Raw genomic sequence first — 24,283 nt, forward strand, 5'->3', positions numbered from 1 at the left:
TTTATTTTTTGACTTTTTTGTGTACATTTTTTTTAATTTTTTTATTAGTTTTTATAATTTTTGTGTATATTTTATTATTTTTTTATTTAAGACCATACAATTTTTAGGGTTTCTTTTTGGTATTCGCTATTTGGTAATAAACTGAATATTTAATCATTTTTTTTATTTTTTTTTTAATTTTTTTTATTAGTTTTTATAATTTTTGTGTATATTTTATTATTTTTTTGTTTAAGACCATAAAATTTTCAGTGTTTTTCTGTTTGGTAATAAACTGAATATTTAATAATTTTTTTTTTTTTTTTTTAATTTTTTTTATTAGTTTTTATAATTTACTAATTTTTGTATTTATTTACTAATTTGATAGAATTTTAAAAATTTTGCAATGTATTTTTGTTTAATTTTCTCGATAATTTTTATTTAGAAAAATTATATTTGTAAAAAAACAAATTTAGATTATAAAATTTGTCTATTCTTTTTATTACTTTTTTGTACGCCTTTCACGTCAAGGTTAATTAAAAAAAATTGTGGAGTTAATTATTTAAAATTTTGACATATTTTCATTAATTTTTTTTTTATTTTTTTCAAACAAAATTTTTTATTACTTTTAATTTTACTAAATTTATTTTGCTTTTATTTAAACTAACATAATCTTAAATTTTTTAAACTATTATAAAAAATTTTTAAATGCATTTTTTTTAATTTTATGATAAATTTAGTCAAAAAATTAAATTTTTTTATTTTAATTAACATTTATTTTAGTTTCCTAAATTATAAACATTTTTAATGGATTTGTTTCTTAATTTTTTTTATTAAAATTTATAAAATATTTTAAAAATTAAAATTTTGAAAATTTTAGAATTTAATAGTTTAATTTATAATAATTTTATCAACTATTCTCTTTTTTAAATCCTAAAATTTTAATTTTTTGTATGGGAGATTTGCAATTTTAGTTTTTATTAATTAATTTTTTTTTTATAATTTTTAATATTATTTTATAAAACTTTATTTATAATAATTTTTATAATTAATTTTTGTAATTTCTTCAAACTTTAAATAATTTTTTGGGAAATTTACAATTTTATATTTTTTATTTAATTAACTAAAATTAACAAAACTTTGTTTTTTTACATTTTTTTTACAAATTGAAAATTTTTTAAATTTAATTTTTATAATTAATTAATTTCTTTTATAATTTTTTAAATTATGTTCTACAAACCTTGTTTTTTTTTTAATAAAGTTGTTTAAAATTTGTTTATTTTTTAGTTTAAATTTATAAATTTCCTATTTAAATGTTTGACTTTTTTAGTTTCTTTGAACTTTTTTAAATATTTTTCACGTTTAATGTGTCACATTCACCAAATTTCCATAAAACAAAATGTTTTTGTGTCTAAAAAAATTATTTCAACATTTCTTCTGTTTCTTTGTTGTCATGTATGTTCATATGTATGCGAACCATAAATGTTTATTATGCAGTGCATTATATAAAATTTTTATATATAAATATAAAAATAACTATAATAATAATGAGTGCAGTTTCTAGACCGTTAGTCGTTAAGGTTTGTAATTTTAAATATTAAATAAAAATTTAAATTAAACTTAATTCACTTTGCCTTTATACAAAAATCTAGCTACCACAGTTAGATAAGAACCATTCCTAAAATTTCAGGCTTTATTTCGTAGCGACCTATTGCATGATGCTCGGTTCGGTGGCGTTCGAGAGTTCAGCTGTATTCGGCTTATGCGGTTCAGTCGCCAGAGGGATGTACAACATATATAAAAACAAAATAGCGCTACTAATCGAGTTTGAATTCAGCATCTCACACTGGATTGGTGGACCACAAGTAGAGATTGTGGCGCTTTCTGCGTCGGTATTATTTGCTTCATGCTTTTTACAGTGCTACGCATCAACTGGTCCATCAAATCTGGCCAAACAGCCCAAAATAGCTCCGTTTTTTGAGGGATCTGAAGGGTGTATATATTCTGATCTTCTAAAACTGAATTTGCGACTACTTCATGTTGCAAGACCGCTATAAAGCTTTTGGGAAAACTGCGGCTGGGAAGTACTATACTCCAGACCTTGTCCCTTCTGACTAACTTTTATTGCAGACTTTGCAGAAAAGCAGAGTTGAAAATGTAACAGCCGTAGCTGAGAGTGTAAACGAAGACCGTGGAGAGTCGTTTCGGCGCCGTTCGCAGCAACTCGGACTGACATATGGAATGACTTGGTGTATTTTACGCCGAGATCTTAAATTGAAAGCCAGTTATAGCTTGTGCAAGAACTGAAGCCGCTCGACCTTCTTAAGAGACATCGCTTCGCTCTATGGGCTATTGAAAAGTTCCAAGAAGATCGGACGTTGTCGAGCCAAATTTTGTTCGTCGATGACGCCCATTTCTAGCTCAATGGGTATGCAAACCAGCGAAATTGCCGCATTTGGGACGAAGAGCTGTCATTTCATCTAGAAAAACAACGGTTTGGTGTGGTTTGTGGGCCGGTGGAATCATCGGTCCATATTTCTTTAAAAATGATGCCGATGAGAACCTAACCTTTAATGGCTACCGTTATCGCGCCATGATAACCGACTATATGATGCCTAAAATTGAAGCTCGTGATCTCAGCGACATTTGGTCTCAACAAGATGGCGACATTTTCCACACATCACATCAATCTATGGATTTATTGAGAGAAAATTTCGGTGAGCGGATAATTTCACGTTTTGAGCCGGTCGATTGACCACCAAGATCGTGTGATATCACACCGTTAGACTTTTTCCTGTGGGGATGTGTAAAGTCTAAAGACAATCCCGCTTCGATTTAGGCCTTGAAGTAAAATATCTCCGTGTTATTCGCCAGTTACCAGTCAAAATGCTCGAAAGAGTCATCGAACATTAGACTCTACGGTTGGACCATCTGAGACGTTTTGAAATAGATAATCTTCCAAAAACAAATTTAAAAAAATATTCTTACGAATGATAATAAACACTTTAAATTTGAAATTTCTTTGTTTTTTCTTTAAAGAAAAGTGGGGAACCTCGAAATCGATCACCCTTTTTATCTCGTCGTAATTTTCAATCACTTTAAGGCGTGAAAAGTTCCCTTAACTGCTTGGGATGCGATTCACTACAGAAACAAGCAGCCTCAACTATCACGAAAGTTTCCTCTGACTTTGGAATGTTCTATAGTATACATACTTGGCCTATATTAGTCGGTATTTGCTTCAAAAATTCAATAAATTAAAGGTAGAACAAAGTTTTAAGCTCACAAAGTAATTCACTATTTGAATGTTATAAATAAAATTATTTTTTTAAACAACATATTATTATTCACATATCTGTTAACTTGTATATTATTTACTACATTTTCAATGTTATCGATATTTGGAAACCTTTACTATCTAATATATATATATAGATATACGTATATATTAGGGCTTCTATAACTAAAGGAAATTCTCAGCCGGGGCTAACTTGAAAGTTTCTTCGAAAGTTTTTCTGACGCTGGAATGTTTTCTTGAGTATAAATTAACGATGGATCATGATCTCATGTGCACAAAATTATCAGATAGTGTAAACTGGCTGTCATAAATAACATTTCTTTTGACTACTTAATTTATATAACTGTTTACATTTACTATGCTTTCAGTTTTATCGATATTTTGAAATCTTCACTGTCAAATTAAAACAATAAAATAATAATAATATATAGAAAATACATCACTGATTATCAACAAAGTACACTGCGACAATTATGACGTCATGTGCGAACCTTTGTTTCTACTTTTTGATGGACATGTAAAGTGTTACTTTTATCGATAATTTTTTGACAAATTAACACCGTCATATATAGTGGTATAAATACCAAATAAACTACTCGAATTATCTTAACCAAGTAATCAATACTAATAGTAACATTGCTAAGTGCCATCGACAGCATAAAAATCCGATTTTTATTACTGTAATTTCAATTCGCATCGCCGATATTGTACGCAAGTGCGTAGAGAAACTAATAAAAAATATGCGCAAAATTAAATTAGTGCTTTGATTACATGTAATGTATGCTTTACTCGAGTGCTTTTAATTACAATTTCATAGGAGGATAGGTCAAGTTTGATGTTGCTGGGAAAGTGAAGTGGACTACGGTTGTCTATACTATCTAAAAAACATTAATTATGGATATTGGTTGGATGAATATAATTGATCCTAAATAAATAAAAGTAAAGCTATGAGCAATATCCGAACTCTGACAGCAAAAAATGTTCAACTTATGTACCTAGAAGACACTTCGTAAACAGGAATGTATAATATTGAAACATCTAAACGATATTTAAAGCGCTTAGCGCTCTAAACAAGGCTATCCGCGAAAATATTTGACACTATGTTAGATTTAATTATAGATTACTTTGAGAGTCTTTATCAAATCATTTTCGAGCAGTCAAGAGAAATGATAGGCTACACGAAAAGCAAACACCTGTACAATAAATCTGTTAGTAAATTAAATAATATATATGTATATATTTTTTAATTCTAATTTAAAATAACTTTGAAGCTACTAGTTTCAAGTGGTTAATAATGGATTTTTTTCATTCACGCAATTAAAACCTTTTCATGCATTTTTGTTTTATTTGTTTTATTCTGCACTTCACTTTATGATTCCCATATGTTTTTATACGTACGACTTTTAGATAAAAAGTTATCGAAATTGAACATTGTCGAGAACGCGTTGACGAAGAACCACATCCAGGACGGCCACAAATGATGATCAATACGTCAATAAAATAAAGAAATTGGTGCTTGAGAGTTGACGTTTAACCTGGCATAGTTGGAATATCGGAAGGATCGATGATAACCATTTTGAAAGGTCACTTGGAAAGGGTTCCAATATCACTTAATTTTTTCAATAAACACGTTCGCGTTAACGTCTGTGAAACAATGCTTTTCTACTACCAGGATGTCATGAAACGTACTATTACTGGCAAAGAGTCTTGGAGCTACAGGGTTTGTCCGGAAAGTAAAAGAACTAATTTTCTTCCGCCGCGCCTGTACTTCGGAGCGTTCGCGCACCGACTGGATTCGGTAGAGGGCGTTCCTAGCTAACGAACGAGCGGCTGGTCAATTGTCTCCGAGCACCTGGAGAGTCAGGACCAACATTTTCGCGCGATTGGTGCAAGCCGAAAATGCAGCGTTCGTTAGAGAAGAGGTACGCGATTAAATTCTGTGTGAAACTCGGTAAATCTGCGACAGAGACGTTTAATATGATCAAGCAGGCTTACCAAGATGTTGCTTTAGCAAGAAGTGGTGTGTTTCGTTGGCACCAAGCCTTTTTGGACGACAGGGAAAAGATCGCTAATGAAGACCGTGCTGGGAGAGCTGCGACTTCGACAAACACCGACAATGTACCCCGTGTGCGCAAAGTTTCGAACTCAGACCGTCGGGGAAACTATTTTCAGTCAATTGAAGCCATTAAACGTGAATCGCTACGTGCATTTAAAGTTATTCCGAAAATTGACTTTAACAATTGTTCCGGGGATTGGAAAAAAACATTGGCACAAGTGTATTCGGGACAAGGGGGATTACTTTGAGGGGAACGACATACATAGACTTTTATGAAAAACTTAAGTATTTCAATATTATTAACAAGATCTTACTATTTTTACTCATAATAGTAGGTTTGTCCGGAGCAAAGTTACTGTTAAAGCTTTTGAAAAAACTGCATTTTACGTGTGAAAGCTACTTTGAGTGCTTTCACGAAAGCTTAGCGTAGCTTTTAATTTTCATGTCTCATAACAGAAAAGTTGTAAAGCTGCTAAAAAGCTTTACGAAAAAGTAATGTTAGTTCAAGAAATATAAGTCCGAAGATGCAGCATTATTATCAATTGAAAATCCAAAATGGAAAAGCTGATGTGGATAGTGTATGAAAGATTCAGCGAAATACTTTTGAATTTTCAAGCTTGAAGTAGAGTACATACATATTAGAAGAAACCGAATAAAGAAGCTGAAAAAAGTAAAAGAAACCAGAACTCAGCGTTTCTATTGTTCCACTTTCCAAAAAGGGTCCAAAAACTTAATGAGTCTTAGGGTAGCCAAACAGTTTTTGTTGTTCGCTGTCGTTAAAGCGCAAGCGTCAATAAAAAATTACGCTGATAATTATTCAAGGTCATAATTTCTTATATCTATCATTTCTATCGAAAATTTCTTCTTGCAAACTACCTGCAAATCATAAAAATGTACCTAGAAATGCTATCGCTCTGATCTCGCTATTAAAATAAAATATTGACACGTGCAAGTGGAATGCCCAAAATTTTCCACACACAAAAGCGATCACATATATATATATAAGTATGTACAGAACAACTTAAGTACATACATATGTCATATATACATACCTACAATCACGTAAATAAGTTCGTGCCACGTACATACATACATATATGTATGTATAATAGTTACATATGTTTTTTTTAACCCAAAATTATGCTTATCACCAAATGCATTGTTTCGCTCGTAAACAACTCATCCACACGTATACATACACATATTAATGCCTAAATTCAGCTTATGCTGCAGCGCGGCATTACTATAAATGCAGCGCTTATCCCTAAGATGCACTTTAGACGGCCGATAAACGGCGCGGCGTACACGTAGCCTAAGAAAATATCAAAAACGGCAACAAAAGTGTAGTGAGTGCAACGAAAATTAGTGATTTAATTTATAAAAATAAAAAAAAAACTGTGAAAATAGTTCGAAAATAAACGAAGAAAACAAAAAAAATAATTTCTAAAAATAAAATTCAAACACAAAAATAAAAAATATTTAATTTATAAACAAAAAAAATTGTGGAAATAATAAAAAAAATATTTGCAAACGCGAAAAACTATAATTTCGAAAATAAAAACAAAAAACATCAAACACAAAATTAAAAAAATATATTATTAAACACAAAATTAAAAAAATATATTATTAAACACAATAATTAAAAAAATTATTTTCAAACATAAAAATTAAAAAAAAAATTGTTTTTCAAACATAAAAATTAAAAAAAAATTTCAAACATAAAAATTAAAAAAAAAAATTCAAACATTAAAATTAAAAAAAAATTATTTTCAAACATAAAAATACCAGAAAAATAATTTCAAACATTTTCCGCCTGTGTTTCAAAATCCAAATAAAAATTTTAAGCTGCCAACACTCACGCATACGTGAAACGGCATTTTTGCACAGTTATTTTCACTGCGAATGATGGACGAAAATTTAACGGAAACAAGTGAAAGTCGAACTTTCGTAAAGAATTCATATGTGAAATCGCAAAAAATTCGAAACCGTTCTAAATTGTGTCTACAATTACGTTGTTGTATTTATGTTGGTGTCATTTTATTATTTTACACCAATTTTCTATGGTTTGACGGTGGCTGGCGTGGACGCGAGGAGAAAGGTGAGTTGAAAATTGTGTATTTAGGTATACATGAGAGTTATCGAATTTAATATAAAAGAATTATCGAATTTAACATAATATTCTAATGTCAAAAAATTATCGAAACTTTCGGTATTAAATTTTCGTAGTTGCCAGTTATATTAATTATAGTATATAAATTATATAATAATTAATTATTACTTATATAATAAACAGTTCATTGACCTTCTGGGCATTCTTGACGAGTACTATTTCCTAACTTTTTTCACAAACAAGAGTGATATGAAAAAATAACGGAATCTCATGTATAAGAGATTTGCATATAAAACACTCACAGCCTTACTATAAACATAAAACCTTTGAAATTGTTACTAAGTACAAATATTATTTATAAATCGATATTGAGTGCTATTGACATTTGTATTTTATAAACAGCTGATTTTGACAACCTATTACAAGCATAAGTTAATCGCAAAATGTATCATCTTTGTTTAAAACTCTCATTGTGTAAGCCATTTAAACACCTTTCTGTCTTCAAAATTTATCGATATACATACATAGGCAAACAGCTGATTTTGACAGCCTTGCAACAAAAGATCTGTATATACATAGGTAAACAGCTGATTTTGACAGCCTTACAACGGACAAAAGATCTGCCAGCCTTAGGGTGCGCGCAGAGTAGACGCTGAAAGCCGAGGCGAGCGCATTTTCCCATTTAAGCAACAACGCATTTACGCTCGGCTCGGCTCTAAACGTCCAACTTGCGGGTACCCTTACAACAGACAAAAATAACACCGAATTTGTATTGCTCTGGTTGGAAATTAAGTTTTAGCTCGAGACACTTACATATATTCCTTCATAAACAGCTGTTTTTTTATTTTGACAGATGTTATGACAGTTAGTTCGAATGTATGAAGCTGTCAAATATTTGTTGAAGTAACTAAAAATATTTCCAGCAGAATTATAACCTGTTAACTCATTAAATCCAGAAAGTTGGTGCAGTCAGTAAAAGCCACACAACTTTAATATCGAATATGCAATACCAGAAAAAATCTGTATAGTATAGACTTAAAATCGTATACAAATGGATTTTACTGTATTACGCATATATCCCTTAAACTCAAAATGATGCAAATGCTAGAAAAGTACAAATATAATTTCAAAGAGCTTTTAAGCTCCATTCCAACAAATTTCAAAATGTTTGAAGAGCTTAAGCTTAGCTCAAAGCACATGCACACCACTTTTGAACACATGCTAACAGGTATCAATATTAAAATAGTCACCCCAACAGTGCCTCCCAAACAATCGCAGACAACTAGACAACTACTCAGTCTCGTGAGCACCAGCGCTATTGACTTGGAGCATTCACAAGAAGACGTGAGCATAACAGAAGTACATTACAACAACAGATATCAATTAAAGCACAAAAAACTTGATGAGCGTAAGCCAACAACAACAGAGGAAGTAAGAGCAACCCCCGCGTATAACGCTACCCGCGCGAACCCACGGTGGAACGCGAACAGCGCAATCACAGTCAGAGAGAATTGCACCGCGCCGGCGATCTTGGAATTTCCCACAGACGGACTGACGCGCACAGAACGCCAACACGGCTGGATTACAGTGCATATTTTATTGGCGCTCTACTGCTTTTGGCTGTTGGCGGTAATCTGTGATGATTACTTTTTGCCCGCCATCGAGTTAATATGCCAAGGTGAGTTAAAGTTGCTGTGTATACTAAAGAAAACGTTAAATTAAATTATATGCTTTCCATTAACAGCGCTACAGATGCGCGCCGATGTGGTCGGCGCCACTTTTATGGCAGTCGCCACTTCAAGTCCGGAACTCTTTATGAATTGCGTTGGTACATTCGTGACAAAGGGTGACATCGGCATTGGCACAATTGTGGGCTCGTCTGTATTTAATTTACTGGCTGTACCGGCGTGTTGTGGTCTCTTTGTGGGCCAATGCGTGCGTTTGGACTGGTGGCCGGTGAGTCGCGATTGTTTGATGTATTGCCTGGCTGTGATCGCGTTGATCTGCACGCTCTGGGACGGCAAAGTGATGTGGTACGAATCGTTGATGCTCTTCTTGGTGTACTTCATTTATATGGCAGGTAAGTTTTGAACACAGAAATATAAGTTAGAACTTTTATATGCGCAAGCTGCAGAGATTTAGCGCTTTGAGCTCCTGAATTTAGCAATAGAAATGTACTAAGTTTTAGTGAACTTCGATTTGTGTCATAATCGTTGTGGCAACACATGAGGTTCCATGAAGTTTTAATACCATCGGACCTACTAAACCACCGACGTAGCGCCTTAAATCTTCCGCTTGCTAAGTCAAACTAAACTTATGTTATTTTAACTCTCTCTTTTCGCTCAGTGATGTACTACAACGATAATTTCGCACGCTCAGCACGTCGTCTGATCTCTCGTTATCGCCGTAAACTGCGTTTGGTGTTTTCCTATCGTGAAGTTAGTGAGCTAACGCCACTTATTAGACGTCAGCATACATTCAACGGTATTACCAATTATACATTGGGAACGTCTTTTAATAGCATTAATAACTGTGCTTCAAGCAATAATCTGGCAACATTTTATATACCCGATTCGTCTACGCAACTCTATCCTAGTTTGGAGGATATCGAAAGTTGTCGCACGTCAGTGACACAAAATGATAGTTGCAGTTGGACGTTAGACTCCGAACCAAACTTCGTTAATGAAACTGGTGAGTGGCAAACAAGTTTTCTAAAACAATCTAATCTCTTTTAATCAATCTCTCACACATTAACTAACTATCTCTCTCTTCATTGTAGACTATAATGCAACAGATTTCGCTGATCTACCTTGGCAACGCGGTGATGCTTCGTGGCTGTGTTTCATAATCCGTTGGCCCATCACGTTTTTGTTATACATAACGGTACCCGATAGTCGCAGACATCCGCAAGCCAAATATTTAACATTTGCGGCATCGATTATATGGATTGCGGTGATCTCATATGTGGTGGCCTATGCGATAACCGTAATAGGTGAGTTGTAAAACGACATTACTTATATACATATGTATGTAGTAGTTGTTCTACATTCTAAATTTGTAGTTCCAAAACTATGATAAGCTCAAAATAATACCGGCAGGTGTCTAAAAAACCGTCATAAACTGCCTACTTCTAGTTTTGTGTATGTTTGCTGTTGGCAACTCAATTAAGTACTCGTGATCAATCAGAAATTGAATTTATTTTTAGCAACGGAAACAATAAAACGTTTAAAAATGCGTACTAAATCGACTCATATATAGCCGAAATCTGTGAAATATTTATGAATTTTAGGCACCTGCTGAAAATGACATGCCCCGTCAGCTAAAAGCAGTTAAAATACTTTATATTTTTATGATATTTTTCTGAGTTAAAAATTTTAAATAGAAATGAGTGCTATATTTTATTTTTGCTACTAACCTCTCGACCGTCTTTAATGTGATTATTTATTTCCTTTCTTCTTTCATTTGTGTTTTCGTTTACTTTACGCTCATTTGGTTAGCCGCTCTAGTTTCTTTTCTTTTCCTTTCCTTTCATATTTTTTAAATTTTTATCTTTTCTCCTTAATTTTGAATTGAATATTGTTTTTCTGCCTTCCTCCGTCCCTTATAGCCTTTGCGTAAAGCCGAACTAATTTTGTAGATTAAGATTATAATGCGAAACCAGTTTTTGCCTTACGCTCAGCCGACTACTCGTTTAACTATAAGCTCGGTTAACAATCAGCTGCCATATTCGCATTCGTTTTCCTTTTGTATTTTTTCTAACGATTAAACTGATTTTTGTTTTATCAATGCCCACAACCAAATTTATAGCCTGGACAACAACCCGCACAATTAAGCACAGTAAAATTTACAGTGTGGACAAAAACCCAAAGAGTTGCATTACAGTTTTAACTCAATTTCAATTCGATTAAGAATTGTGTGGTATTATAAGATTTTTATTTTGTATGCTAAATCGACTCAATTAGCGCATTAATCGAACAAAGGCCAGTTAGCTACTCAATTAACTTGTATTACTTTACTTTCCGCTCCATTTTCCTTGGTTTCATTTTATTATCTCTATTTCCTTCGCATTTCCTGTCGTGAGATTTCATTGTCTCGCTTTTTTTTAACCATTTCGATCCAGTATCTGTTTTAAATATTAATTATACCCAAAACTGGGTACATTTAGTTCACAACAATGTGTGCAAGATCCAAAAGGAAACGTCGAAGGCTCTGTAAGTTTTTATGTACGCGAATTAGCCACTCAGTGTTTGAGATATCGATCTTAAATATTGCTTAAGTCCATTTTTGCCTAAGCAGCTGCGCATTTGTCGGAACCATCGATATCGGCGCACTATAGCACATAGCTGCCATACAAACTGTACGATCATAATCAAGCCTTTGTATGGAAAACTTTTTTATTTGACGGCATGGACCAGTGTCCAAAGTAACGCTACAGTCTCCAAAAAGTTTGCCTAGGTCAGACCACTACGGCATATACTATGCATAGCTGCCATACAAACTGACTGCTCAAAATCAAGTTTTTGTATTACAACAGCGGTGCAACCGAAATTAACTATACATATACTTCTTGTTTAAGTAAAATCCTTACTCTCTCTCTCTCTCTCTCACCCAAAATCAGCACTGCATTGTATCTCACACTAAACTCAATCTCTCGCTCTTTCTTTACTTTCTTTACAGGCGATACGCTCAACATACCCGACTCTGTTATGGGTCTCACAATACTCTCCGCCGGCATGAGTGTACCGGAAGCTGTCTCCAGCATTATTGTCACGAAACAGGGACTTGGCGCTATGGGCATCAGCAATGCAATTGGTTCGAATACATTCGACATTTTACTCTGTCTCAGCGTGCCTTGGTTTATCAAAGCATATTTCCTACCCAATCACCCGGATGAAATGTGGGTTGCGCCCAATTCGAATGGACTCACATATTCAGTCAGCTTTCTGCTTGCGTCTGTTGTTTGTCTCTTTCTAACATTACTGTTGAATCGTTTTAAATTGGATCGCAAAGTGGGTTTAATATGCGCCATTTTATATGTCTGTTTCATTGTTTGTGCGGCACTCATCGAGCTCAATGTTTTCTTTCCGGTTAATCTACCTGTATGTGAGCACTGAGTGCAAACGAGTGAGGGTGACGGTCAAGTTGCACGATCTAGCCATATTATTGCATGAACTTTAGATTTTGTACAATTATTTTTATTAATATTTAGCCAACAATAAATGATAATAATTAGCAGCAATAAAAGAGCTGGTTTTATTTAAGGCTATTTTCCACAAGTGTGTGGGTCGATCCCTTGATTGTTACTATCCGAAGTGAGATCGGAACTGTTATCAAAAGCATTGCAAATATTTTTATTTTTCATATGGTACTTTTCTTTCTAACCTTATCTCGATTATTATGATATTTGCTTATTTCTTCGCGTTATCATCGTCTGGTATGACACTCTCTCCTTTTCTTTTTCGACGATTATTGGTTTGTTGTTAGGCAATGAAAATGCAATAGCGCTATTTTTACTCTATTTTATTGTACTTATTACTTTTTAAAATTCCACAACATCGAGTCAAGTGCAACAAACCAGTTAGAACTGGAATATGTTATTGTTTCGATAATCGGCGCTGTTTTACACCCCCGCTTGCAAATTCGAACGTAGCAAAGTGAAGGTCACACATTCACTTTATCAAATAATAGCTCTTCAGATTATAAAGAAATGGAGATTGAGACCGCAGAAACCGATTCGGCGTGATTTGTTGTTGCGGTTCCGTCTCATTATAAAAGAGGATTTGTTAAATGAGACTCAGCAGCCGACTCTAATAAGATTATAATAAAGATATGTAATGGATTGGATATAAGTCGTAGATGATTTCTTCTATCTTGGAACCAGCATAAACACCAACAACAACGTCAGCCACAAAATCGAACGCAGAATAACTCTTGCCAAGAGGTGCTACTTCGGACTGAGTAGACGATTGAGAAGTAAAGTCGTCTGTCAACGAACAAAGATAAAGATAAAGACTCTACAAGTCACTACAGACTGGGATAGCCCTGCTTTATAGTGCAGAGGCATGGACGATGACAACATCTGATGAGTCGGCATTACGAGTTTTCGAGAGAAAAGTCCTGCGGAAGATTTATGGTCCTTTGCGCATTGGCAACGGCAAATACCGTTGTCGATGGAAGTATGAGCTGTACAAGATATACGAAGACATTGACATACTTCAGCTAAATAAGAGACAGCGATTACCCTGGCTAGGTCATGTCAGCCGGATGGATGAAAACACTCCAGCTCGGAGAGTATTCGACGCATTACCCGCCGGGGGAAGCAGAGGAAAAGGCAGACCTCCACTCCGTTGGAAACACCAGGTAGAGAAGGACCTTGGAATATTCAATTGGCGTCAAATAGCGAAAAGGAAGAACGACTGGCGGGCGGGTGTAAACTTGGCTATAACCGCGTAAGCGGTGTCTACGCCGATAAAGAAGAGGAAAAATAGTTACAGAAAAGAGAGACCTTTCCACATTTTGAGAGATGTAATCAAGAAACGTAAGTTCCCAAAAGCTATTGTCATTCCTCGATTTTAGCTATGGTTACGGTTCCCGGTTTCGAAGCACTAAATTAAAAAACTTTGTTTCATAAGCACTCCTTTCAGCCACCTAACTCAATTGTTGTTATATTGACATAAAACCCCCCAAATAGTTACAGAGAATACTGAAGAGTTATCATAACTAAGCTAACGAGTGTAAATGTATTAAATTCAGAAGTAGCACTAGGTACTTCAGTTCGCTGACATAACGGCAACACTTGAGTCTTTTGTTCAAGAGGACTGAGTCGAGGACTTCACATATGTAAAGTTAAGATGGTAATCTTACTAATCAAGCCCCCATTCTATGTTTCGCACTTCGGTAACTGGCAACTTTGATGTCTACATCATCACCTAACGTCTAGTCCCTTGTCACCACTTAATTCTCCGAATCTTTTCAAGCTCTATGTCTACCTACGAGGAGAAGTATTGAAATAGATATAAGCATAATCTAACTACGATGGTCACGATTTCTAGTGTTTGGCCAATTCATCTTAGATCAAACAAAGAAAAACTCTATACTTCAACGATCACAAAGTCTCTCTACTATTTGCTTCGAGTCCTTAGAAGAAGATAACAGATTACCAACCACGAAGAGTGCAGTTTCGCGGAAAATAGGTTAAGGGTTCTGACATACCTCGAAGAACGATATTTTTCGACGCTGACAAGGTCGAGTCCTTACAACTACATGCTGATAACCAAGGACCAGTACCGCCCTCGAAGAACTTAGTTTGGAGCTCCTTGTGAACTGGTTCCAGACTTCTAAGACTATACTACAATAAAAGTTGAGTACATTTTAAAAGGAAATGAATCAGCAAAATCAACGAGACGTTCCGTCACTCGAAATGCCATTGGAATATGAAGTGCGTTAAGAGTAAAGATTAAGTAGTTTTTACTTTTAGATTACAACATTCTACAAGTGTTTAGATAGTAACTTTGTAAATTCCGTTTTTTTCCGCGTTTTTTTTTAGATTGCTGGCTTATATTTTTATCTGCAATTTTTATTGATTTTTCGCATACTCACGCCCACTTAGCAATCAGTCAAGCGTTTCTAACAACTGTGACAAATCAAATCAATCAATTTACAGCTGTTCGATGATAATAAAGTGCGAATTACTTGTGCAAATAACTACTAAACGTTTTAATAATAATAAAATAACACAGGGCTGCGAATAAGCCAAGCTTATTGATTGGAAATCGAGCTGCCAACTTTTCAATACGTCAGTGTGAGATTGACTTCGTGAATACAAGCCGAAAAAAGAGATCGCGCAATACTTAACCAGCTCACCAGAACTTTCAAAGGCGCCCTCTGTGGCAAAGGCGGTGAAGTGTCCTGAGTGGACTCTAAGGAGGGCTTCATTTGCCGACTTTCAAAATTGCCGCTGTGGTTCGGTTATGTAAAGAAAAACATTTTTTTCCGATTCGTATGGTCTCTCCAAAAGCTCTTTGGCTTTAATTATAACCCTTCTATTGTTTAGAGACCATAAAGGTAGACCTATTTGCAAGACTTAGTTAATATCTAAAATGACAAATATTGCCTATTTTCTTTCAAAATTGCCGCTTTGGTTTGGTTATGTAAAGAAAAACATTTTTTTCCGATTCGAATGGTCTCTCCAAAAGCTCTTTGGATTTAATTATAACCCTTCTATTGTTTAGAGACTATAATAGTAGACCTATTTACAAGAATTAGTTGATATCTAAAATGAAAAATATAGTCCATTTCTTTTCTAAATTGCCGCTATGGTTCTATTATGTAAAGGAATACATTTTTTCTCGTCAAAAGCTTTTGGCTTTATTTATAACCCTTCTATTGTTTAGAGACTATAAAGGTAGACCTATTGGTCTAAGACTTAATTGATATTTAAAATGTCAAATATTGTCCATTTCCTTTCAAAATTGCCGCCATGGTTCGGTTATGTAAAGAAACAATTTTTTTTATAATCGGAAGCTCTCTCAAAAAGCTCTTTGGTTTGGGAGAACTAAGAGAAACTCAATAAATCGCGTTTTTGCTCAGAGCACAGCTGAGTTTCAATACTAACGAGGCGTTTTTACAGTCCATATGCCATAAGTTTTAAGCTTATAATGTTGTGGAATGAGTTTCGAGAGTTTCTAATCGATTTTGCCTTCTAAGTGTACGCGTATACCGATTTTTTCAACTCTGATTTGATTCTTTTTATTCAATTATTCACTGGGTTTAGCGGAAAGCATGAAAATACTCATTCAATTTGTTAATTTCAATATTACAAAACAAAAAACTGTTAAGCCTGTTCAAAAAAGTATGACGCACGACACGTGAAGCGTGTAAAAAACATCATATAACTTTTTTTTTGGTTTGCGTATTTATTTTATGAATGAAAATTTTGCTAATGACAATATTTTAATACCGCATCCAAATAGATAGATATTTTAAGTTTCGTAACTAATACTTTTTACACTTCATTAAGTATTTCCCGTGTTTAGAGATAATGATTTAAGTGACGACGTCATGAATTCTGTGAAGAGTATGCAGTCGTAATGATTTTTATTGTCAAGTGCAATTCTAAAATAACAGGATATTAGTTTACTATTTGATTTCTTGAGATTTGAGTGTCGTAGAGTTTGGAGCAAAACTCAAAAGCTCAAAATTAGAGCAGCACGTCTTTAGTTGAAATAAGAGCTGTTTAACTAATATAGGGAGCCACCTAAGAAAATTGAAATCTTACACAAAATTTTCGAACTATTAGAAAGACGGCAGGCTTCCGGTCTAATTAAAAATTTACGAAGAACTCTTGTAGGCTCACAGAAAAAGCTTAAAGGGTCTTGTGTAATAAATATTTAATTTTTCCAGATTTAACCTAGATTTAGTTTATTAGCTTAAATGATATTGAATGTCATTGTAGACCTTGTACTGACAATTTGTAGGTTCTCCGTTGGTCAAGAGTCACCCTGAAGAGTCTACTATATTACAGAGTACTACAAATACCTTACAAAAGAGCCAAAAATAGCTTTCAGAATATTACTCCCCTGTATGCAGAGCGAGACGCCTTCTACGTCGTAGGTAAGGTAAAGCTTCTTTAGATTAAATTTTCCGAGAAAAGGTTTGTCGTGGAACTAATGCTATAACATTTCTGTACAAGCGAACTACTCTCTCAGTTTTTAATACGAAATTTTGCAGATTCCAACAAGTTGTTAATATTCTGGAACTGCCGAAATCTACTAACTACTATATAGTTACTATACAAAATTATAGATCAAATTTCAGACTTATATGAAAAACTTTTTTATTTGGAGAGATATCAGCAGGAAATTTGACACAGATTATTTTTCAGGGCAAAGCTATAAACTCTGAATAAATTTTTCTGATCGGCTTATTATAGCATATAGCTGCCATACAAACTGACCAATCAAAATCCAGACTTTGCATGGAAAACTTTTTTATTTAACGAGATATCTGCACGAAATTTGACACAGATTATTATTCAAAGACAACAACACAATATTCTAACAAATTGTTCCAATCGGACCAATATAACATATAGCTGCCATACAAACTGACCAATCAAAATCCAGACTTTGCATGGAAAACTTTTTTATTTGGAGAGATTTCTGCAGGAAATTTGACACAGATTATTTTTCAGGGCAAAGCTGTAAACTCTGAATAAATTTTTCTGATCGGATTATTATAGCACATAGCTGCCATACAAACTGAACAATCAAAATCCAGACCTTGCATGGAAAACTTTTTTATTTAACGAGATATCTGCACGAAATTTGACACAGATTATTATTCAAAGACAACAACACAATATTCCAACAAATTGTTCCAATCGGACCAATATAGCATATAGCTGCCATACAAACTGACCAATCCAAATCAAGTTCTTGTATGGAAAGCTTTTTTATAATGCAAACTAATCGATCAAAATCAAGAAAAAGCTCATTTTATATCCTTTTATAGAAGATTAATTGTCTATCACTATTAGTAGCTCAGTATTTAATATAATAGTAGAAAATATTTTCCAGCCTTACACCCTAACCTAACCTAACCTCAAAACATAATACTCAAAATGTCACTCATTTAACTCTTTGAGTCAGTCAATATCAAAAAATAAATATTTTCTTCACTGCCGGAGTGCGTTTAGAATCAGATTTTGATAAAATATTTAAAATGAGTTTAAATCAATTTGTTAGTCAAAGTTTATCAGCTGTTATGATTAAGCGAACTCAAACAGCGCGATTTTACTCAAAAGTGTCATAGTCATACTCATTATTATCTACGTAATAAAATAAGCATTCATTCATATATGCATATACACATACATAAGTGTATGAATATCTCACAGAATTTACGGTAATGATAGCAACAACAACAATAGCAACAATAAGAAAGCAACAACTTCAATACCGCCATAGCCCTTTTAGTGAAGTGTTTATGAGAGCAAATAAAATTACAACAACCACACATACACCCACAACAACAACAACAAGCAGTTAGCTACAATATCAACATTAAGCAGCGCACTTCAATCGGACAATGCTAGAGATAAATTTTTGCAAGACCCACACACAAACACATGCAAGGCATTGAGTATAAAATTGAATTAAAAAACAACCAACAACAACAGCAACAATAATAACAACCATAATGAAATGCAGTGAAAACAATCAGTACTCGAAATTGCTGAATATTTGTTTGACAAAACGTCTTTTAAAGACGGCAACGCCGCGCATACATTTAATTAGTTGAACGCCATAATTCCAGCCGTGCGGATGAGTTGCGCCCCATATGTGTGCCTAAGTACCGTCAAAACGAAATCATACCACATTTAACGGGCTAAACAGCGCGCAACTAGAATAAACGCATTTTCAAAAAAAAAGTAAAGAAAGGAAAGCAAGAAATCAACGTTGGAAAAGTGCTTTTGATTTGGCGAAAGTCAAGCACTGGCGCGTTGTATGCTGGCGCCGCGATTTATAAGCGGAATCGAAAAAGAATATATTTAACTATTTTCGAAAATGTCGGTTTTTTACTAAAGGCTAACTCGTGTGCGCGTTTGGAAACATTTAAGGCGGTATATTAAAAAATATATAAATATTAGCGTGAAGTGGTGGGAATAGTGAAGGTAATTGCAAGAGGTCTATATATCGACAAAAAATAAAAAAAATTCTCCAAAAATTAAATAATTAAAAAAAATCATAAAAAATAACAAAAATTTTGAACAGCAAAAAGAAAATAATTTTAAAAAATATTCATAAAAAACAACAACAAAAATAATTTAAGAAAAACCAGTAAAAAGTCTGAACTCGAAAAAAAAAAATTTTATGTACAAAAATAAATAAAAAATAAGATTTCTTAAAATATAAAAAAATAAAATCTGAACAAAAAAAAATAATTTTAAAATGAACAAAAATTAATAAACAAATATTTTTCAAAAATTCAAATTGAAAATTTCATATTAAAAAAATATAATTAAGTTCACAAGGTGAATATAAAATTAATTATTTTTCTACAAAACATATTTATAAACAAATTCTTCTGATATTCTTTAATAAAAACAGCAAAAACTATTCAAAAAAATGTAAACTTTGATGTAAGAAATTAAAATATTTATTTCTAAATATTTTATATACATAAAAAAATAGTTTAAAATGTAGAAAAATAAATAAACAACTAAAATTTCGAAAAATACAAAAAAATAAAAACGGAACTCAAAAAACAAAATTTTTTTTTAATTTACAAAAATTGATACAAAAAAATTTTTAGGATATAAAAAAATTATAAATTCTTTGTGAATTAATAAAAAAATTATTTTCCCATAAAAAAATATTTAGAAACAAATACTTCCGAAATTCTTTAATAAAAACAGCAAAAACTATTAAAAAAAATTATAAAGTCTGGGCTAAGAAATTATAAAACTTTTATTTCGAAATAATTTATGTATAAATAAATAAATAAACTATAGAATTAATAATTTTCTATAAAACAAACTTAAACCTGAGATTAATATTTAAAAATCTTAAATAAAAGCAGCAAATAACATTATAAAAAACTGTGCAAAAATATTAAAATTATTTCTAAATAAAGTAAAAAATAAAAATAAATAAAATTTCATTTTAATGTGAGCAACAATAACCAAAAATATACATATATATGAAATTTGTAAACTGTTAAGAAAATACTTTTTTTTTTTAATTTACAAAAGAGCCGACGGGCAAAAATAAAATAAGAAGAGAAAAAAATGTTAACTTCGGTTACACCGAAGCTTAAACAACATAAAAATTCCCTAAAAAAATAAGTAAATATTATTTTAATTAAATAAAAATTTCCTAAAAAATTAATTAAATATTAATTTTAATTAATTTCAAAATCAAAAGCAATTTTTGGTTATATTTATAAGCACCAATTCGCTACAATTTACGATTAGTATTTATTTACTAATTTTTTTTTTGGCAATTTTCAAATTTTAATACAATCATTTTAAGCTTAATTTTAATAAAATTGTATTTTTATTTAATTAATTTTTTTTAATTTTTTAGCTTCATTTAAAAAAATATAATTATACATATGTATATCTTATTATCTCAATAATCAAAAATATGCAATTCTACTTTTCAGCTAAATTTACAAAAGCTCAATGTTTAATAGCCGTTTAATTTGGTGGAGCAAATAAAAAATATAAATTTTCAAACAATTATTTGCCAAATAAAGAAATATTTCGAAATAACAGTGCTGAAAGTGTTTAACGAAAAGTTCATACAACAGCAATGGCAAAGGAATTACATTTGCTGTTAAGCGCATTGCTCGTGCTGGCCACTGGAATTGAGCAGATACAGTGCAACGGTACGTATGAGTAACAATTTTGATGCTATGTTTATTATAACATAACTAACATATGCTGTGACGACGTGTATGTGCATGCATTGCATTTTGAATAATTTGGTGGGCAAAGCCACTAGGCGTATGAGTAACATTGAATGGGGGCATGAGTTTGAAGGTTTTTCGTTGAATATTTATTATGACTGTATGCAAAAACATTAAATTTAAACCAAAAATAAAAAAAATTAATTTAATAATACTAAAAAAAAATAAATAAATAACTAAAAAATAATAATATAAAAAAATAAATCTAAATAAAAAAGTTAGATAAATAATATTAAAAAAAAAAATAAAAAATGATATTGAAAAATAATGACGTAAAAAAATAAAATAAAATAATAATAATAAAGAGAAACAAAAAATAAATAAAAAAACATAAAAATTAAAATAATTAATATTTGCACTTCAAAGAAGCATATTAGTACATACATATGTATATATGTAAGAATAATTCTGTGTATTTCTGAGTATTATATAAAACTATTTTTTATTATAGCAAACAATTTTCAACTCGTTATTTTATTAAGTGTTTGGAAATAGCTTTATAATTATACAAACCCACATATGTACACATCATTCTTAGCAGCATTAATCGCTTCTAATTGCCACTTAAATGAATAACTAGTAAGTGCGCAGAATAGAATAATAGAACTGATAGCAAACGATTATGACTAATTCTATTGCATGAAAGGTTACAGACAAATATGCAGAGAGGGATTGAATGTAAAAAATGGAAAAATTAAAAAAAAACAAAATTAAAAACAAATTTGAAAAAATTAAAAAAAAACAAATTGGAAAAAAATTAAAAAAAAACAAATTTGAAAAAATTAAAAAAATATACTGAAACAACGTTAAATCTAAAACTTACCAGACTAACATAACCTAGCCAAAAAATTAAAAAACTTAAAATTAAAAATGTAAACTGAAATTAATGCATGAATACAAAATAGATAAATTAAAAGTTATTTAAATTTTAAAAATGTCTAATTAAAAACTTAAAAAAAAGTGTTTTTATAAAAAAAATAAAAAGAAATGTAAATATTTTGAATTAATATAAAACGGTTTGTTTTGTAACTTGTGTATATTTGACGTCTTTTTCCCATTTTTAATGTTTTAATTTAAATTAATTAATTTTATAAATTTTAAATTTTAAAATGTAGTAATTAAAAACTAAATAAAGGTTTTTTCTTAAGAATTTTTAAAAAATTAAAAAAAAAATAACAAATATTTGAATTGATATAAAACGGTCTATTTTTTAATTTATGTATATTTGACATAATTTCGCTTTTTAATACTTTCATTTAAATTAATTTATTTTATAAATTTTAAAAAGGAGTAACTAAAAACTAAAAAAAAGGTTTTTTCTTAAGAATTTTTAAAAATTAAAAAAAATAACAAATGTTTGGAATTGATATAAAACGGTCTATTTTTAAATTTATGTATATTTGACATAATTTCGCTATTTTTAATATTTTCATTTAAATTAATTTATTTTATAAATTTTAAATTTAAAAAATTTATAATTAAAAACTTAAAAAAGAAAATTATTAAAAAAAAATTAATATTGAAATCTATTTTTTAATTTATGTATATTTGACATAATTTTTCCATTTGTAACAGTTTCATTGAAATTAATTTATTTCTTAAATTAAAGTTTGTTGCTTTTTATAATTATAATAAATTTAAGCATAATTTTATTTTATTTTTTGGTATTTTTTTACACAATTCGAATAATTTTAGACATGCTCTGTTTAATTTTTTTTTTTAATTCTATTAATTTTATTCTATTCATTTAATGCACATACTAAAAGAACGATTAAATCGATTTAATCGACCAGTGCTTGACCCTAGAGACATCTATTGGAAAACGGCGGAAGCAAAGTTATAGAGCTAATATGTTGATGAAAAATGTATGTATTTACGGCAATTTTTACTCTAAACTACAATATTTTTATTTTTTTATTTATATATTTTTCATGACATTTAATTTTGTTTTTAGTTATTATTATTAAATTAAATTTAATATTTTTCTTGATTTTTATTTTTTTTGTAGTTATGAAGTTTATGAATTGTATTGATTTTAGGTATATTTTAGTAAGTAAATACAATTTAAAAAAATGTTAGTTAAATATTCAAAAAAAAATCAAATATTTCCTCGTACTACGTTTTCCGATCATGCTATATTATATCGAGACATATTTCACTACATAAGTACAAAATAAATTAATTGCACAGCAAAATATTTTGCAAAAACTGAAAATAAAAAAATTAATTATTGCCAATACTGAACTAAATAATTGTTATTAATATTAAATGCAAATTTGCTATAGCCTTTTAATGCAATAAATTTACATTGTTGCTGTAATACAGCGTGAATAACGTGCATTTTCTTAACGTGTGGTTATGCAGCGCTGCTCACAGCAGGTGTGATGCCACTGAAGCATATACTACATTACATAGCGACATCCACACATACAAATGCAAAAATAATTGCTTAGCTGGGTTGTGAAATTTTTTAAATTTAATTCCGATTATTTCATAATTCAAGTTAATACAAAGTATAAACAGTACATTTTTTCTTATGAAAAAGTGCGACGGAAAAGTGGGATTTCCACTCGCACCGTGTGGTTTACACGCTGTTGGCGATTTTGAAAGAATAACATTATTATCAAATGATTACACTAAGAAATCAGTAAAAATACATGTCATATCGTGCCTGCAATCAGTTTATTGATAACCGCTATCGGTCCGCTGTCATTGACTGTGTATCATATGTTCAATACTAAACATTTGAAAATAGGCGCATGAGCGCATTTAATAAAGAATTTATTAAATTCTCGAAATCTAAAATATTGTTTTCGAATGATAAACGCGACGCTTTTGCGTCATGTTCTTCAAGCGAGGCTAATTTGCCACACTTAGAGATGTAAAGAAGTTAGATTGCTGAAAATTACTTTTTAAAGACATTTTCTGTGACGTCAAACCAGCAGTGCCATGTGAAGGGTGTTGAGATATTATAAAATCTGACAAAAAAGTAGCCGGAAATTGTAAATAAAACGCAAAATATTTAATTATTCCTCAATATTTATTTTGTCGACTTCAAAGTGATCCTCAACAGAAATAATATACGTATCTTCTTCTTTACAATGTCATTCGTCAATGTCGTCGTAGAAGGTGCTTTTCAAAGTAAACAGGACTTTAAAAAAACAACAGAACAAATGGTATTTTCGGCAAAATCTATTTATTTTATTCAAAATAGGAGACTATCTGCTATTCTGCTTTAATACAGCTTTTTGCACGGTCCAAAAGCATGTCGAACGAGTGTTTTAGCTCGTTGGCCGTTATGGCCGCCAGTATGCCGGTGCAAGCCTTTTGAATGGCCTCTACGTCTGCATAACGCTTTCCTTTCATGATCAAA

The 24,283-nt window shown here is 31.3% G+C and overlaps 2 protein-coding genes and 1 long non-coding RNA gene across 4 annotated transcripts in view; 2 read left to right on the plus strand and 1 right to left on the minus strand.

Annotated features, from left to right (window-relative positions):
• Positions 1–24,283, minus strand: part of LOC126759810 (uncharacterized) — a 136,429-nt gene that overhangs the window by 84,825 nt on the left and 27,321 nt on the right. The window lies entirely within an intron of this gene.
• On the plus strand, positions 8,597–12,681 carry LOC126759804 (sodium/potassium/calcium exchanger 4-like). Its single transcript, XM_050474924.1, has 5 exons — positions 8,597–9,115; positions 9,182–9,517; positions 9,784–10,128; positions 10,217–10,429; positions 12,115–12,681. Exons 1-5 carry the CDS (start codon positions 8,602–8,604, stop codon positions 12,549–12,551), a joined length of 1,845 nt encoding a protein of 614 aa, XP_050330881.1. The 5' UTR covers positions 8,597–8,601; the 3' UTR covers positions 12,552–12,681.
• The window catches only part of LOC126759809 (sodium/potassium/calcium exchanger 4), a 37,444-nt gene continuing 31,906 nt past the window's right edge, over positions 18,746–24,283 (plus strand). Inside the window, exons 1-2 of the mRNA XM_050474932.1 lie at positions 18,746–19,111; positions 20,605–20,829. Coding sequence (XP_050330889.1) covers positions 20,754–20,829 — 76 coding nt within the window. The 5' untranslated portion in view covers positions 18,746–19,111; positions 20,605–20,753. The remainder of the gene's footprint in view (positions 19,112–20,604; positions 20,830–24,283) is intronic.

The sequence above is a fragment of the Bactrocera neohumeralis genome, chromosome 5 (genome assembly GCF_024586455.1).
Source record: "Bactrocera neohumeralis isolate Rockhampton chromosome 5, APGP_CSIRO_Bneo_wtdbg2-racon-allhic-juicebox.fasta_v2, whole genome shotgun sequence".
Lineage (NCBI taxonomy): Eukaryota > Metazoa > Arthropoda > Insecta > Diptera > Tephritidae > Bactrocera > Bactrocera neohumeralis.